At 51.8% G+C, this 17,459-nt stretch overlaps 7 protein-coding genes across 7 annotated transcripts; 4 read left to right on the top strand and 3 right to left on the bottom strand.

Annotated features, from left to right (window-relative positions):
* Positions 1–77: 77 nt before the first annotated feature.
* On the top strand, positions 78–1,651 carry GCG54_00014631 (uncharacterized protein; the record flags this gene model as incomplete). Its single annotated transcript, XM_045414454.1, has 6 exons — positions 78–248; positions 313–349; positions 416–492; positions 546–714; positions 781–988; positions 1,048–1,651. 6 exons carry the CDS (start codon positions 78–80, stop codon positions 1,649–1,651), a joined length of 1,266 nt encoding a protein of 421 aa, XP_045256895.1.
* Positions 1,652–4,580: 2,929 nt separating this feature from the next.
* GCG54_00014630 (uncharacterized protein) lies at positions 4,581–6,201 on the top strand (the record flags this gene model as incomplete). The annotated part of the gene is made up of 2 exons (XM_045414453.1): positions 4,581–5,407; positions 5,463–6,201. 2 exons carry the CDS (start codon positions 4,581–4,583, stop codon positions 6,199–6,201), a joined length of 1,566 nt encoding a protein of 521 aa, XP_045256894.1.
* A 3,500-nt stretch (positions 6,202–9,701) lies between these two features.
* GCG54_00014629 (Ectin) lies at positions 9,702–10,544 on the top strand (the record flags this gene model as incomplete). The annotated part of the gene is made up of 3 exons (XM_045414452.1): positions 9,702–10,317; positions 10,369–10,471; positions 10,523–10,544. 3 exons carry the CDS (start codon positions 9,702–9,704, stop codon positions 10,542–10,544), a joined length of 741 nt encoding a protein of 246 aa, XP_045256893.1.
* A 502-nt stretch (positions 10,545–11,046) lies between these two features.
* On the bottom strand, positions 11,047–11,765 carry GCG54_00014628 (uncharacterized protein; the record flags this gene model as incomplete). The annotated part of the gene is made up of 2 exons (XM_045414451.1): positions 11,047–11,567; positions 11,636–11,765. The coding sequence occupies 2 exons, from the start codon at positions 11,763–11,765 to the stop codon at positions 11,047–11,049; spliced, it is 651 nt and encodes a 216-aa protein (XP_045256892.1).
* Positions 11,766–13,281: 1,516 nt separating this feature from the next.
* GCG54_00014627 (uncharacterized protein) lies at positions 13,282–13,720 on the bottom strand (the record flags this gene model as incomplete). The annotated part of the gene is made up of 3 exons (XM_045414450.1): positions 13,282–13,478; positions 13,515–13,628; positions 13,684–13,720. 3 exons carry the CDS (start codon positions 13,718–13,720, stop codon positions 13,282–13,284), a joined length of 348 nt encoding a protein of 115 aa, XP_045256891.1.
* Positions 13,721–14,760: 1,040 nt separating this feature from the next.
* GCG54_00014626 (uncharacterized protein) lies at positions 14,761–15,495 on the top strand (the record flags this gene model as incomplete). The annotated part of the gene is made up of 1 exon (XM_045414449.1): positions 14,761–15,495. One exon carries the CDS (start codon positions 14,761–14,763, stop codon positions 15,493–15,495), a length of 735 nt encoding a protein of 244 aa, XP_045256890.1.
* Positions 15,496–15,797: 302 nt separating this feature from the next.
* Positions 15,798–17,441, bottom strand: GCG54_00014625 (putative sterigmatocystin biosynthesis P450 monooxygenase; the record flags this gene model as incomplete). Its single annotated transcript, XM_045414448.1, has 4 exons — positions 15,798–16,071; positions 16,121–16,752; positions 16,791–17,321; positions 17,373–17,441. The coding sequence occupies 4 exons, from the start codon at positions 17,439–17,441 to the stop codon at positions 15,798–15,800; spliced, it is 1,506 nt and encodes a 501-aa protein (XP_045256889.1).
* Between the last annotated feature and the right edge of the window lie 18 nt (positions 17,442–17,459).

The raw sequence follows: 17,459 nt of genomic DNA, 5'->3' as shown, positions 1-17,459 counted from the left end.
AATCTAGGTTCGGAGCATTTTGTTCACGCCTTGTTTTTACTTAACCGTCTAATGTCTTCAGGCAGTCGGATTTCACCATGGACGACGTGACTTACTCTTCGGAAAGAAGTGTTGCTTCTATTCTGATTGTTCCGCATGCGGTCTTCAGCGTAATTGCAACCCTTCTGGTCGGGTTGCGGATTTATTCTGCCCGAGTAATTACCAAATCACCATGGACATTTGACGAACATATTGCCATTGCGGCGTTGGTATGCTCAGATCTCCTCTGCACTAGGTTGTCGCGACCTTAAACTGACTATTTTGATTGCGAAGATCGCGAACCACATCATGCTCATCAGCGAAGGCATCGGTACGTGATTTTGACTTCGTGATTAACACATGAACTTCAGAACCGAATACTGATTTACGGTTCCAGCGGTGAACTATGGGCTTGGAACAGAAATGACCCAGATCTTGACAAAATTCCCTGGCGGAGTCTCTGCTTTTCTCAAGGTATTCCATACGTCTGTCGTCTACTGGCGCAACTCAATCGTCTGACTTCACAGTGTATTCTCTCCATTGAGATAGCATACGGAATTGCATGCCCTCTATCGAAACTGGCTGTGCTTACCATGTTCTACCGTATCTTCTCGGCTTCGAAGATCTTGCGATACTGCGTGTGGGCAATTGCTTTTGGACTCATTGGGTGGGGGATTGCTGTGGTCGGCGTCAGTAGTGAGTACTCCGGAAACCGGTTGAGAATGAAGTAGTCTTCGGTTTACTGATCTAATCCTGCTCCAGTCTTTTCTTGCACACCCATCGCGAGATTCTGGGACCAAACGATCCCTGGCACATGCATCGATTCGAGCAAATTCTACATTGGCATCACTGTACCAAACATCATCTTCGACATTCTCACGGTAGCTGTTCCGATCCACGAAGTCTGGAGACTACAAATGGGGCGCGAAAAGAAGCTCGCCATCACAGGCGTCTTTCTGCTTGGTGGCAGGTATGATCCCTGGTCATGCGTCATTTGTGCTGGATGCAAGCTGACTCGATTACCCAAAGCGTCGTTCTCGCCTCGATTGCTCGACTGGTCCTCTTTATCATCTATCGGCCTGGAGAAGGAGCAACAGGAAATAATATCAGCCAGACTGTTATCATTCCTCATGCGGCCTCTGCAATCGAAACATGCCTTGCTATCATTGGCGCATGCCTCCCGCCATGTGCCCCTCTCTTCCGTCGCTTTCTCGGTGGCGTTGTCAGCGTTGTGAGCTCCGGAGACCGATACAACTCGAGGCCCAGCGGAGCGGCTAAGTCCGGAAACTCGAAAAACTTTAACACCCTCGTAACGATTGGAAAGATTTCCAATCGTGGCGTGGGACACCGCAAAGGCTCCAACGAGGATGACCTCGATGGTTCCTTTGAACAGCTTGGAGACGGGAATAGTCTGCAAGGATCCACCGACGAGTTGTACGTGAATAACGAAAACTCCGGGTCTCGCAGAGATCTTGGTGCGGAGGATGGAATACATGTCAAAAGAGAAGTTCACGTGGAGAGGAGTGGGAAGGTAGCGTCACAAGACGTCAGGGAATGGGTCACCGGCGACATTCCGCTGGAGAGGATGACGGATCGTGAAAAGACATCCGGAGTTACAGGGCTGGCTAGATAGATCACCGTAATGATTGTCGTTTTGGCCAACTTTGATCAATTGCGAATGGCCTGGCGGACCTTTGCGGATAATTTTACAGCCCCTCCACTCGACAGATGAGAGGTGGTTCAAAGTGCATGGTAAGCTAAACACGTCTGGCCCGGCGATCAGTCGAATTCGCATGGGTGCCCTTTGAGACTCTCGCGCTGTTACTTTGAGCTTAACCAGCCAACTTCAGTCGGACGACAGTCCAATCATTGGTCATGACTTGTAGACGAAGGGTGGCCGTCGTGTGAGAAAGCGCCGCCACACCCCGGATCGATCATATACGCAATGTTTGCTTGACCAAGCAATTGCTCAGCGGAGCCTTTTCTACTTTAGGAAAATCGGCTTTCCGAGGGATTGTTTGCCAAACTGGGTTACCAGAGCCTAGATTTCGCCAGTGCTTGCACCTCGGGCAAGCAGTGGCGAGTGCTGTTGACCTGAAACTGGAGCACTTCCCTCACTTGGCAAAAAGTGTCTGACAACTTCAACGTCCGAATGTTTTGCCACAGTCGTATTGGGATGGTACCCCTCTAAAGACCCCAGATTCGTACGTGTTGGGCTATGTGGCATATCAGCTGCAATGATGATCGAAAGGCTGAGGCGGGAAAACTAGAAGAAAAAAAAAAGACACGGTATTTCTTTGTCCAAAGTCTGCGGGAAAGATGACCGCAAGGTTTCTAGAGGTCGGGATCTTCAGCTGAGTGGGGGTGGCTGATCTTGCGCCGCAATCCTTCATGCAACAGAAAGCATCTGCAGGGTAGGTAATGACGATGTCACTGAGGTGCACCATCTCAGAAGAAAAGCCGGTTTACGTGCGTCTCTTTTCAAGCGGCAAAGCATGTCTGCGGCGTGCACCGCACATTCCTAGTCCTCAGGTGAAACGAACTTAGCAACTGCGCTGCCGCCGTAGATGGCGAGGTCTGAACCAACATCTTTTTGGTCCAGAAACCCTGTCAACAATGACAAAAACGGAATATGCTCGAGATAAGAGTAGGCATCTTGCAGCGCGCGCTTCCAACAACGATGTGTTGGTTTCGTTTGTTGGCTTTTCTCAGCTCAGCACTGACGGCGGCATGTCGACTTGTTCTGCACGAAAACATGGTAACGTTTAGTACACCCACCATCTCGATTTCCCGTCACAGTCGAAACACCACACCAATCCGAATCACTCGTGTCACTCTAGCGGTGTAAAATGGAAGACACAGATGATCCATTCAAAACGGTTAAATGTTGCACAACGGGGACTAGAAGTTAGAACTGTCGGCAGACGTGCTTTACGGCCGTTGTTACGGCCGATAATCCGTTGCTTGTTTGCTGCAGAAAAGGTGCCCGGCTTCTGGACATGATTGACCGGGAGCCCGTGTTGGACTTGTTGGCCTTGTTGGCGCAACCGCCCGTTGGAACCTCGACAACTGCCAAGTTCCGACCACAGGGCAGTCTACTGGTAGGTGGCCAACATGACAGGGATCTGATCTACGTGTCCTATGCAGAAGGGGTCACCGGCAAGCCACCCGAAAAGCCACTGGCCACGAGAGGACCCGAGAGCCCGCTGCTCGTGCCGTGATGGCTGCAGGACCCTCCGATCCGGCTCGGCGTTGATGCCATATTACACGCGACGTTTACAATGCATGTGACATACTGCAGCCACTGCCCATCACTTCAGTCTCGTGTCTACGGGAGGGACTGCGCGACCAATATGACTGGAAATGTTCGAAGGCTGTTGATTCACCTGAATTTACACCCGAAAGGGACAAAAGACGTACTGGGGACATTTTTCAATATTTACTCTGACATTCCATACGACACGTCCCCAAAATGGCAGCCAATTGCGACCTACATGTGCTGGCATTTAGCTTACCGCGCCACACAGCACGGCGCAGAGGAGCCCCCAAACGTCCGCAGAGCCTCACAGCACTTGTGAGGGTGGCATCGGGCGCTTACAACCTTTTCATGTGTAGTTGCATAGAGGAAAAGGGGGTGGGAGTGGTTGCGGGGCGCAAGGACCAACGCAAGTATCCCCGAATGATCGATACGAGGCAGTCGGAAGTGGCCAAGGGAGGGGGAACAAGTCAGGCTAATGAGATTCTCCTTCACTCTCGGTTCCATGCTGTTGGACCCGAAGGCGCTCACACAATCAGCACCATGAGCTTTTGTCATTGTCTCGATCCCAGCCGACGAGAATCTCACTTTTGGGGGGGTTGAGGGATGAGCCACTGTTTGTGGACGACATATGTCCTAATTCGGGGTGTAGCTCCGGTCGAGTCATGGGTATTGGTTGGCCCAATGCATGGTGATGTCTTTTCCAAGGGACAAAGAGACTTGGCGGCCCAATTACACGGACAGGCATACCAGCACCATCTGCATCTGAGTGGCATGTGCGTTTGGCTTCGAGTTGCTTTCGGGCCCCCAATCACAGCAAACGCAAATGAAAGTCAGATTATCAGGATGGGTAGGAAGAGGCCGTGTTTGCCCTGTTGCTTCTTATTTTGGACCGGCTTGGCGGTCTGCCGTGCATTGCATATTTAAAAGGACTACGGAGACGCTGTGTTACAGCTGCTTCGTGTGAAATGCCTGGCAAGTCGGGTATTCCTCGTCGTCAATCGAACAATTGAATCCTTCATCAACAGTAGCATGCTTTCTCAGTACATTGCCTCGCAGGTTACAGTCAGCCCTGCGCTTGGCCATGTTGCTAGCCAATTACTGAGACGCTTCCTCGGTCACAGTCTGGTACTTGCCATTCCTTTAGTCTTTACATGCCTCCTGTATACCTCGCTCAACCGCAAAGATCTACGGGTGAAGGGCGGAGGTGAACGTAATGGCATCAAGTTTCCTACGAGTCTTTCCTTCATTACGGATCCACTGGCATTGGTCTTTGCTACGGAAAGCTTCCTCCGTCGGCTCCAGTATGTTTATCTCTCAAGACTTTGATTCAAGCTATCCTTCTGATTACTTCCGCAGAGACGGGTGTCGCCAGGTTTTCCCTGTGTCCCTGCCTGGTAGAAACCTAAGCATAGCTCTGCCTGGAGAGGGCACACGGGCATTGTTCCGGCAATCAAAGGAATATGTTCCCGTCCCTGGATTATTCGACGCTTTGACAGTTTTCTTCGGCTTGATGGCCAAGGACCACGCTGTATTCGATCACGGTCATGTCACCAGGTTCGAGCTTCGCGACAGCGAAGGCCACCGAACCAACCATGTAGACCCATCGCGGAGAATCATTGAACACCAGCGAAGGGATTTTACGTCATTTCTCAACGGTGATAGTCTGAAGGCCATCATGAAGAGATTCGAGACCAACTTCTGCAACGAACTACAAGGACGACTACTCAATGCTCCAACTACACATGTCCCGGATCTCTACACCTTTATCAGGGACTCAATATTCAAAGCTGAAGTGGAAGCTCTTTATGGGGAGATGATTTTCAAGATTTGTCCCTCATTCTGCCAAGATTTCTGGGACTTTTACGACGCGTTTCCCGTCATCTCCCGCCAACTCCCAAGGTGGCTGTTTCCGACAAAGTATCAGAAGAGAGACAAGATGCTTCAAAATCTCCACGCCTGGCGCATTCAGTGCAAGGCTAAACTTGATTCTTCATGCGAAAGTTCTCTCGGCTGTGGGGAGTATGAACCAGTCTGGGGGACTCTCTATGTCCGAAGGATGGTACAAAGACACGAAAAGCTTGGATTGTCGGATGACGGAATTGCTTCAGCTCTCCTGGGCTACCTGTTTGTGTAAGTTTCATAAACTTGGCCCTGACTTCTGTTCATCTGCTTACCGGACTCATAGAACAACCGCAAACACAATACCAGCGGCAGCATGGATGATTCTGCACACGCTTTCGGATGAGTCGCTCACGTATCGTATGCGCCATGAACTTTCAATAGACCACCTAGCTCGTCAGGATCTTCCAACTCTGGGGAGCGCTCCCCTCCTCAGTTCCGTTTATCGGGAGACACTCAGACTACACGTTGCTGGCGCTACAGGCCGTACCTCACCTCAAACTGGATTCGGTTCACACCAAGCTGGTACTGTTACGATGACAGCAAGCTGGCTTGGTGGACTTGACACATCATTTTGGAACGAAGGAGCTGTCGTTGACGGTGTCCCGAAGCATTCTGTTGACACTTTCTGGGCAGAGCGGTTTCTGGATTATCCAGATGACCCCGGCAGCGGGCCTCTCCGTAAAGCAGGCAATTACCCACTTGCTGATCAATCCCCTATTATCTCGGACACGAAGACGACAATAGATGACTCAACAGCAACACTAAGCACAAGTGGTCTCCGAGGGCATTGGTTCCCTTTCGGGGGCGGAGCGTGGAGATGCCCGGGTGAGACTCTAGCTAAAAATACCATTTTGGTCTCGGTGTATTTATTACTGCGGGACTTTGATGTACATGTTACGGATCGGGCAGCCGCGTCAAAAGTAGTATTGGAACCACGCCACAGAACCTTGCCTTTCGGTACGCACGCCTTTAGTCGGCTTGTTCCGGTCGACGTTACAAGACGAGTGTCATACAAAGAATAGTTAGTTGGATCTGGATATTACCTTTAAACTTACGTACAGTCATTATGTGGGATGCAGCCGTTGCTTTTGCGCCTTCAAGTTGAGCCTAGTGTGATTATTGTTGCAAATCTTTAAGAGCTCCCCCGTCTGTGCTTGTATGAAAGCTCTTATTACATGTTGGTCAAGCCAGTTTAACTACAATATCGTGAATGTGATGACGTTGAGAGCTTTTCTTTTGTTGATTTGATTTTCAATCAACACACGTCAGTGTCTCTTTAATTGGCAGTTGATAGCCTCCACCAGGCGGCTAATTTATTGAAGCTGCCCTCCCTTCTTTTTCTCTCCTCTTAACTACTGACCACCCCCTGCGGGCACGCAGTTGCGGCCTTGACAGGGTTCCAGAATCAGCTGCGATCATGCGCAAATCATTGAGAGTTCAAGGGCTGATGCGTGGAAGCAGGTACAATGTGAAGGCTCGAGTGGCAGTCGTGGAGCATCGACATCCACTCAAGCGGGTATCAAACTGGTCGGTTAGCTCAGTTGGTCAGAGCGTGGTACTAATATGTCATCCAACATATTGAGTAATGCCAAGGTCATGAGTTCAAGCCTCATACTGATCATCGCTGTTATTTTTTGAGGATGTGACAACCTTCCTGGTCCTCACGATGTTGAGCTGCATGACGACACGTTCTGACGTAACTCTCTTTAGCCAAGAATCTCATGATGAGACTAGTGCTAATGTTTCGGACTGTCTTGACTGCGCCGATGACGATTGCCGGAAGATCATTTTGTTTTCCGGCCCGAGAAAGGGTTTTGAGCTGTGTTACGGGACGTGATCTCCGCATCCGGAGTGAGATCAAGAATCATCGGAGAACAAAGAACATGGTCTAGACCAATTGCGCTCGGCAACCTCGAGGGGTAAGAATTGTCTTGATACAGCTTCCCCACTGGCAGCTGAAGAATACAGTCTAACCAGTTTAGATTGGATCTTAGTGGGCTTCGGCTTCTCAGCTGAACACCGCTTGGCTGTTGACCTCATCCTGTCACTGCACTTGACTGCCATGAGTTCATGGAAGTCTTGCTCCAGCGACTGGCAAAATTTACAGCCATGTATGAAAAATGGGTTCTCCTCTCGCTGGAAGAATTCCGGACTTCAACTCAGAGTTCTTTCTGGTGGTGGACAGCGGTCGGTTCGCACTTCCGAGTTCTCTTGAACCAGTGTGTCTTGGCTGGCAGCCCCCACTTCCGGCGTCTACGCCGGAACTGTGCGACTTTTGCCCGGCAATGCCTCGAAGGGGAAAGCCTAGACTGACGCCCCAATTGGCTGCATCCTATGCTTTGATCGTAGTATATGCTGCAACGGAGCACAAGCTTGGACTCGCTGTCGGCAACTCCTTCCTGTGACTCGGCATCCGCGGAGTTGAGACGAGGACCAACGAGACCACCGGCCGGTACGGTCAAGGGCTACTTACACCTTCCGCCCACCGAGTCACAATCTAAAAGCCGTTGACAAAAGAAATTGTTCAACGCGCGATGAGCAGTTGTCGATGTCAAACCTGACGCACATCCGTGTCCATTCGCATCGATTGAGATCTGCACTTGAATATTGGATCAGCAGTTGATGTCTGAAGCCGGAAGAAGGGCCACTGACTACAACGTCCTACGTCGAACAGTTTGGCAACACGCACTCAATCGGCCGGCGACTTGCCATATACATGAGCTGACGTGGCGAGCGACGCAAGCTTTCTGAGGCCATTGTTCAAGTGAGAGCTCTTGATGTTCGGAGAAGGTCAAAAGAAGTTACACAATGAACACAAAGCTTTTCGTCTAAGGGCGCGGCCGCGTAAGCAGAAGCTGTTTCTAGCGTTTCCGAAGTAGGCTTCAACGAGGATTTCGCCTGTAAGCCACTCGGCCCATGAGGAGCTACGGATGATCCCGCGGCTTAGAACTCAATGTGAGGCTTGGATTGGTACAGCCTAGCTCGTCCATGTTCCTGGAACAGCAGCTAGATTCTGCCACCTCTGGACCCTGAAAGTCGACAGACTTGACATCTCATATCCTGATCATGGAGTTTGTCGGTCAATGTCGCAGTAGCAACCATGGTTTGCAGTTGAAAGGCCGAGCTTTCTCTCTTGTGAACGTCAGAATCGCTACAGGATCACATCGATGACGTGTGTTGCACGCGTTTGGATATGTAGGTATGTTGCACAGCTGAGACGGGGAGCATTAGCGTAGACAGCACGTTGTACATGTGTTGGTGCTGACTGGTTGGAGACTTGACGGGTTGGGAAATACTGCTGTGCCGACGGCCAAACTTGAGTTAATGCTATTCCATCGTGGGCGGTCGGAATTGCGGTGTTGCCGGGCGCTTAGCTTGGCGCGGCTCCCGAAACGCAACACAATCCGTATGGGAAACGCTCATGGGATGGGGTTGGCATGTTCTGATCCTTCGCAGCTCGGCGTGCATTCTTTCGCGCATCAGCTGTCAACAATTAATAAGGGTTAGCGCTATCACCGGTCGCCAGAATACACGTCGCTGAAGATCGCCAAGTGCGAATAAGGCCGCCAAGGGTTTGACGCGTCGACATCGCACTAAAGCCGGAAAGCTTCCCTGAGCTAGTTAGGACCAGCAGATGCCGATCAAAACGAGATGCGGATCACGGCGGAGCTGACGTTGCACAAATTATCATCGCCGACTTCGTACTTGGCAAATAAGGTTATTGATGTTCAAGAGCTTATTGCCAAGAGAGGGGGAAATGACGGGGAAACAGAATTGCATTTCTACGCCCCTTACATGCCAATGAAATCACAGACACCTCTCTCTTGAAACTGGCCAATATGATACTGCGCTGACTCGGCCGCCACTGACGGGCGATAAGAACCGCTGGAATGCATCTGTCTGGGCGATCAGGGGTAAATGAACTCTTTCGACGAAGGCGCGCTGAAGCTCTCTGGGCTTGCAGCATCTTGTTCACGAATGGCTGCAAACGCTGTGGTTGCGTGGTTTTACTGCGTAGTTCTGGGCCATGCTTAAGGGACAAAATCCCGCAAGTTTTCCAAAAGCGACGAAAAGTGTTTCGCATATTCAACAAAGAGCTCGTGGGCTAGATGGGGTGAGGCTGAGGGGGCTTGACTGCCGTCCTGCCGCACCAAAGCGAGACACTCTGTCTTACTGTTTAATTACCTGATGTCGTGGCTTGAGCGTCAAAGAATGGCCAATGGTCTCGAATGAGATGGGGACGAAAACGGCAAAAATACCGGCCTTTCCTAGAGAACTGGAAGGGCACTTGGGAAACATGGAATGATATATATGGTAGCTGGAACATCCAGGTTCAAGGGATTCTGTTCAGTTCTCCAGCTCACCTTTGCTACTCTCCCTTGACACATCGTGTCCATCTTCCCAGTTATTTTACGGGCATTCTTCAACTTTGCATCTGGCAGGGACCATTTTCTTGTTCTTTTATTTCTTTTCGACATTTACCCGACTTTCGAATCCCGGAGATTAGATAATTCTGTCCACCATGCGTTTCTCGACCAGTGCAACTCTCTCAGCGGCTCTGCTTGCTGCCAGCGTCACGGCGCAAGTCCCTGTTGTTGTTGTTGTTGATGTCCAGAGTCTGCTCCCGGCAGCTGGCACTCCCGCCATCTTTGACAAGACCACGATCATACGGTCGACATCCATCCTCACTACTACGGTCAAGTTGACCAGCTCAACGGGATTGGCCAACTCGACCATCAGCAGAACATCCAGCACCAGATCGTCCAGCAGCAGAACAGCTTCCGCTACTTCTATAACCTCGCCTACATCGATTCCGGGTATCACCACCGACCAGCAGAATGCTGTAAACCTTCACAATGAGGCCCGAAAGCTTGTTGGATGTTCACCTTTGACTTGGGACGCGGGTCTTGCCAACGACGCTCAAGCATACGCCAAGACTCTCGCGAGCATCGACAAGCTACAGCATGACGTGAACAGAGGAAATGAGGGCGAGAACCTTTACTACCAGTATGGCAGCGGCAGCCCCCCGTATGCTGCTGCTACGACCTGGTGGCTCAACGAGAAGCAATACTACACCGGACAGGCCATCCCCTTGGCCAGCTCCAACGGAAAGCAATTCTCAGACTATGGTCACTACAGTGAGTCACATTGTCCATGTCAAAGAAGAGCAACTTGCTGACAGCATCCAGCTCAATGCGTCTGGAAGACTACTACCAAAGTTGGAATGGCTATTGCACAGTCTGCCTCGGGCAAGACCTACGTGGTCGCTCGCTACTCGCCCGCTGGTAACATGTAAGTCCCCACCATCCATTTGCCTTGGGGCTTTCCACTAACCTGACTTAGCGTCGGCCAAAAACCCTATTAGTGCTGCGGGTGAAATTGTGGGAATATGGGCGTCTGTGGGAGTTTGTGACTTGAGCCTTTATATCGGCCAATTCTCAGTATAAAATTTGGCGGCGTGTCTGGCTAGCAGATTTGTTTTCTAGACATAGATTTCTAGACAAACTTAGATATTAGAATTTACAATGGCTCCAATCATACCGATGATCTTGCACTTCTTGTCGAGGTAAAAGTCGCAGCCAGCACAACAGGAGATCGGGATCAAGTCAATGCTGTGCATGTATCTATATTTCGAAAACAAGTGGACACTACCTCGTGTCGACGCTGTTTGTTAGGAAAGTTTCATCTGCTCTTAGTTTGGCGGCGACAGCGAAAATCGCATCCAAACAGTTTCATGGTTCTCCCACCATCTCCCATCTGGAAATATGCATCTGGCAAAAAGACGATGTCGCGATCTGGCCCTTATCGGCACTCGTAAGAAATAATGACTCCGGGACAGGATCACATCCCTGGTAACCATAAAGCTGTTAATCCTGGACATAGTCTGGAACTTTTGGCATCCAGTCGCTGTCCTCGTCTGCCTGTTGCTTTTCGATTCGGGAAGCTTGGCTGTCCAACTTGTCTCGCAGAAGCGACAGCCTTGCGTCACGCCTCATTCTTGTAGGTCGCTTTCCGGACTGGTCCTCCCGTCGAGCCCAATATTCGTCAATCAGATGGGCCGGAAGTAGGCTCGCTGGCTCCCATGTGTGCTTCGGATGTCCCACCCACTCGACTAAATATCGATCATCACCAGCTCGCGATGCCCGGAAGTCTCTGATGTCGTGCACCAACCACATGGCATCGTCATGCATGAAGAGGTGTCTGCCGCCCTGAGAGGCCCAGTACTCAAAGACAGCAGATTTGGCGTCTTGATGGAGGCACTCCTCGGACTCCCATGTGGTCGAGTTATCTTCCCATTGAACGAGCATCTCGAAGGCGTCGGTGCCATCGAGAGTGTCGACTTTTCGGTGGCTGGAGATTCTTTGGAACGCGTAGTAGGTTGAAGCATCTGGTGCGGTATGACAAATGTCAGCATTCACGGAAAGGCGTCGTATGAAGGCGAGAAACAAGGCATACCTGCTTGAGAACCATTGGGGTCATCATTGGAAGCTTCTCTCAGCTGGGACTTGGGCGTCGACAAAGACTCTGGTGTGGGAAGCGACAAATTGCCGTTGCCACGGACCTTTGAGGGGGTATCCCACTTCATTTTCGCTGACTCCAGCTCGTGGTCGCGATCCCACGGTGTGTGGCATGGGTCAGGGTCAGGTTGCGGATGCGGAGTCTCGCAAGGGGGATGGGCAGTGGAAGTTGAGATTTATCACGTCGTCGAAGAAATGACAAGCTCACATATGGTGCCTACCGTCATGGGGCAATGGAAGGACCCCTGGGGGCAGGATCCAAGGCAGTTGCATCTTGCAGTAGTGCCTGCTGGCACTGAGAAAGAAGGCTCTCATCTCGTTGCTGCCGGTACAGTGTAGGTATTCTCAGAAGCTGCTGTGTTATGGGAAGGAGCTACCTAGGCTGTAACATTGCACTGTACAAGGAAGGTAAGGACAGGGCCATTGGGCAGGACCAGTCTGGACTTCCCAAGCTCTCTTTCTTTTCCCAGAGGCCCTCCGTTGCCCGGTCTTCCCCTCTGAAGCTGCCATCTTCGTCCAATTCACCATGGATGGTATTGAATGAAAAGGCTGGCTAAACTTCGGCTCGAGACAACTGGGACAAGGGAACACATGCTCGTCATGTCCACACTGCACTCTCTTGGAAAGCGCAATCCCGACCGATGATTCCGGGTATCGGCGCCGATGGATCCACAGCGCGGCCTGGCATTGCAAGTCGCCTGAAAGGGACTAGCGCGTTTAGCCCTGGGCCACAGGCGTTTGCTTGCTTTGCCGATGACGGGATCCTCCGAGGGATTCTCGGGCTTTCCTGTGTCCGGTGCGTGCTCCATGCGTCCAGTCTGCATCGTTACCCTCCTGGTGCCGCCCTGTCCATCTTGCATCCTTCGACTCCTCGGTCCTCGCACCTTTTTTCGGCTCCGGCCCTTTTGCAACCAATGCAGAAACAGTCGACATGTCCGATATACCCCGACCTCCGCTCCTCTTCGAAACGGCTTGACCGTCGTACGCTCGTCGAATGCACCCCGAATCCCCGCTGAACCGACCAGCTCACGACCGAATTCTTGATTGTCGATATGCACTTCGAGCGACTTTTCCGGAACATCGAGCGCGAATCGCTTTCCGTCTAAATAACGGATACGCGATTGAAACCGAAGTTCTGCGTCGCGTTGGAGCCATATGCGATTTCGCTGGCTGGGGAATCGACAAACAATCGACGAAACCATTCGACGATCCTACCGCGGCACACCGGAAGAGCTTCGATCTTCGATCACGACAATAAGTAGAAAGGAGCCCACGTCAGACCCTCTTCGGTTCGACAATAATGCGCCGGGCAACATGTTTGTCGATTGTCGCATCGGCGGGGAGACAGCTTGCTGCACCGAATGCCGACACCGCTCGCAACCTACACCAGTGCTGTTGTAGCTGCAAGAGATGATGAGATCTGGTAGAAGATCTGGTAGAAGATCTCGGCTCTATGCTTGAAATGAACGCTGCTGCCAAACCCATGCACAGGATGACTGGAAAGACTTGCGAGGGGAGATTTTTCATGTGCATCCTCGTGAAAACCTTCACCTACACATACTCATACAGAAGAATCCTTGCGATTTAGACCCCAAACTTGAACTCCCGGTACTTCTTCTGATAGTAGAATGTCGCCGCTGCACCAGCAAATGTGAGGGCCAGTGGTATGGGTGCTTTTCCTCCAGTCTTGATGGCCCTGGAGGCGCCAGCGCCAAGCAGCACGATGCTGTTTCCGAGAGCGAGTTCCGCGCCGTAGTCCTTGTTCTCCTTGAGGAGGTAACCTGCCCGAGCATTAATTCTTGCTCATCAGCTGTGACGAGGAACACTCCGCGACTTGCCAGAATACGCGTAAGCGGCTCCGAGTCCAAGGCCCGCGATGAGCGACGGCTTGGACTGCGTTTTCAGGAAGCCGGCAGTACCGCCGACGGCCACTAAACACCATGTTAGGCATATGCACTGATGGCAATCGGGGAGATAATCACTCACAGAGGCCGGCAAGAGTAAATGACGGGTGGTGAGCCATTGCGACAATTCGATTGATAGACTTGATGGGATGAACATGAGAGGCGGCATCAAAGTCAAAAGCCGTTAATCCCGGCGGGAGCCGTTTGGGATTAGTAATGGCCACGGCGGCAAAGCTTCGGCAATTTGGTTGACTTTGAGGTTGAGGTGGCTTCTTGACGGGCGTGATGGACACCCAGAAGAATATCTTCACGAGCCGCTGTATGCATATCTTTTCAGCGCCCTGGAGAATCTCTTCGAAGGACTTATAATTGGTGGTTCATATACTTGTTACCGGGTTTTCTGGCTACATACCTCCCTCATTCCACACCCATGGATCCCGCCTCAACCCAACTTTGACCTTCCAAGAAACCCACGCCTCCGGCTCCCAAGTTGCAGCAGGTTCGTCTTTCGCGCCTCAGAAGCCCGCACTCTTGACCGGGAAGGATTGCCTTTGGAATATCCGCGTCGCTTACCTGATGCTCAACCAGCGTGATGCCATGATCGCGTTCGGGAATTCGTGGCCAGCCGACCCTTGACGCTGCGGGTCTTGGGCTGGACTACTCCGGGCCATGGTAACCACATCCGATATGGTGTAGTGGCCAACATGATGCCCTCTCATCTTCGTTGAGAGGTTAGGCATAGCCCCGAGTTCGATTCTCGGTTTCGGAACATTTTTGTCTTTCGCAATCACCCACCTTCTGTTTCCAATGCTCGCTTTCCTTTTTACTTTTTTTTCTTCTTCTTTCTTCTTTTTTCTTCTTTTCTTTTTTTGCCACTTTCACCAGACACGACCTTCGGAATTCAAGATGTTTGCTTGCCTGATAGTAAATAAATCCGGACGGCGTGCTTCCGGCCTGTACTCTGCTTGTCTGCTGTTATGACCACTGAAGGCTGCTGACACTCTGCAGTCAGCCACCGTGTCCATCGACTAGGCAGCCGTCCGAATTGGCCTCTGTGACTGACAGCCGAATATTGGTAGCTAACATTGATGAGAAGCTAAGGTAGTCAAGCAACTACCGTCACTGAATACACCTCTTCCTCAACTATCCTCAACTCACGATGACGGCTACAAAGATCTCCCACGTCCCTCAGATCCAGCTTCTCTGTATGGAAAAGCAGTTCGCTGTCGCATTCGCCAAAGCACGCAAAATTTGGGAGCTGCATGAGTCGGTTTCCGTCCAAGTTCACGAGTGCCCTCTCATTTATCTATCAGAAGATGTCCAATTCGACACCATCGTGTCCCCGGCCAATTCGTACGGCCGCCTGGACGGCGCGTTCGACGATGCCATCTCTCGCGCCTTGTCGCCTCGCGACGACTACCTCGCCCTGACGCACGTCGCCCAGCGACAGCTTTATGAACAATGGCGCGGCTTCGCGCCCCCTGGCACATGCACGCTGGTCCGCATCCCCGACGAGTTTCGCGCCCGCTCTCGCAACGTCTGGGGTACTCGTCGCGTCGCGCTTTGCCCCACAATGCGAACGCCCACGAACGTCACCTGGGACCGTGAAATCGTGTACGAATGTGTGTGGAGCTTGCTTTGCGCCATTGACAATCACAACCGCGACGTCCGAGAAGGCAAGGCCGCAGAGGGCGAGGAGATTCGTAGCGTGCTTATGACTCCGCTGGCGACGGGTGTAGGTCGTGTGGGCCCCGAGAAATGGGCTTCGCAAGCCGTCCTGGCAATCAATCACTTCGTCCAGGCCTCTGAGAACCCCGAGAAATGGAGCAAACTTGACTGGGCAGATTTTGAAGGGCCTTGTGAAGAGGTGGCGGCTACTTGGCGAGACGCATGAACTTGATGGGAAGAATGGTGCCGTTCGGACGCCCGCGATGGTGTACACGCCTCGATCTTCGGCCTGCGGAAAGACGCGAGACATGCAGGCGATCACCCACGATTTCAATCTCTAAACCTAAACTAATAGTTTTTGCCAATCTTGCACTTGTGCATGTGTATCTATTAATCAGCGCGACCTGTCTAATCAAATGTGCCACTTGAGTACAATACTTGGGCATGCATCGACCCAAATAGGTGAGATGCAATTTGCGATCTCTCCTTCGTAAAAAGGGCCTCTGCTGCCGTAATTGCACCGACGTACTACCGCTTATGCGACAGAATAACCTTGCACGTCTTGCCCCGTGGCTCAATCAGGACCAAGTTATCCATCTCCATGCTCTCGGGTGTCGTCGCCGGCGAAAGCCTGGCGCCCTGGAACTTGCGAAAGAACATGGTGATTCCATAGCGAAGCTCCATTTCTGCCAAGTGCCTACCAATGCACACTCGAGACCCTGCCCCGAACGGCGTGAACGCGGCCTTGGCGGTCTCCGAGTTGGTGCTCTCCCCGTCAGGCATCCATCGAGAGTAGTCAAAGCTGGAATCGTGTTAATGCTTGAAATCATGCTGGGAAAACCAACTCATACCTTTCTGGGTCACTGAAGTTCCCTGGGTCTCGATGCAAAGTCCACGATTGGGTTGCAACATCGGTGCCAGCGGGGAGATGGTAGCCACCAAGCTGGATGCCGCCTGTAGGTACGACGCGCGGAAGTGGCGTAGGCGCGGCGCCATACAGTCGCAAAGTCTCTTCTATCACAGCGTGAAGCACGGGAAGCCTCTCCAGTTCCGCATCAGTGAAATTGTCACTAAGCCCAATGACTTCATTCTCCAAATCAATCTGCAACTCCGGGCGCAACAAGACAGCCCAAATACCATACGTCAAGGTGTTAGAAGTGGTATCGGTACCGGCGATCATGAAGGCTGCAGCTTCGACGCAGATGTCCATATCTGTGAGACAACCTTCGTCCTTCTCTGCTTGGAAGAGGACTTTGGAGAAGAGATTCGAGGCCTGCGACGCCGCGGCTTGCTTGCTGTTCTTGACGGCGATACGGCCCTTGTCAAGCAGCACCTTGTAGGAGCTGAACATCCTCAGACCTCCGATTATAGGAAGGCGTTTGGCGATTGCATAAAGCCATGGGAATGACAATGCGGTGAAAGCCGCGGAGTTGGCGAAGGTGACCTCCTCGAACCATGGGTCTTCCTGCACAAAATCGTCAGACTGAAACCCGTTTGAGAGCAGCGGCGATGTTGTCCTACCTTGCCGGCCTTCAAAGCGTCAAAAGATTCTCCAAACATGAGCTTCGAAACAACATCGCATGCCATGAGAATCCACCACTTGCGCATATCTACTTCGCCGCTGGCAATCTTTGCGTCGATGGTCATGCCCTCGAGGGCCACTGTGACCTTCTCACGCACCATGTCTTCCCAGTCTGCACGGAGTGAGGAGGATGTGAAGCCCCTACCCAGAAGCTTGCGTCTCTGAGAGTGGGCATGCTGGTCGGTCATTTGGAACAAGCCGTACGGAGGGCTGCCGGCCTCGGTTGGCCCGAAGTAGTGATAGTATTCGGCTTTCGTAAACTGGCTTCCGACCTTGTGGATGGTCTTGAAGGCCTTCACGTCTGATACAAAGACCTGCCCTGGTGATGCACGTACAAAGGGACCATATTGCTGGTGCAGGCGGTGGTAATACTGAACTTGCTGCCGCTTGAGGGTCGCGATAGTGCCAGGCAAGCCGGTGAATTTCGCGTACCAAGGACCGGGGATTGCGTTCAAGGGGTTGGTCAAAATCTGAGGAAGGTCAGAAGAAAGATATCAAGTTTGGGATTGTCCAAGGCAAACCTGGTAGAGTTTGATCAGTATATAGACCGCCGATGTGGCGGCAAGCAGGGGAACGAAAGTCAAAGTCATTTCCGTGGCATACGACAG

This window comes from Colletotrichum gloeosporioides (assembly GCF_011800055.1).
Source record: "Colletotrichum gloeosporioides strain Lc1 chromosome Unknown consensus_109, whole genome shotgun sequence".
In the NCBI taxonomy this organism is placed as follows: domain Eukaryota; kingdom Fungi; phylum Ascomycota; class Sordariomycetes; order Glomerellales; family Glomerellaceae; genus Colletotrichum; species Colletotrichum gloeosporioides.
Note: the sequence above shows the minus strand (reverse complement) of the source record. Positions and strands in the feature narration are given on the sequence as shown.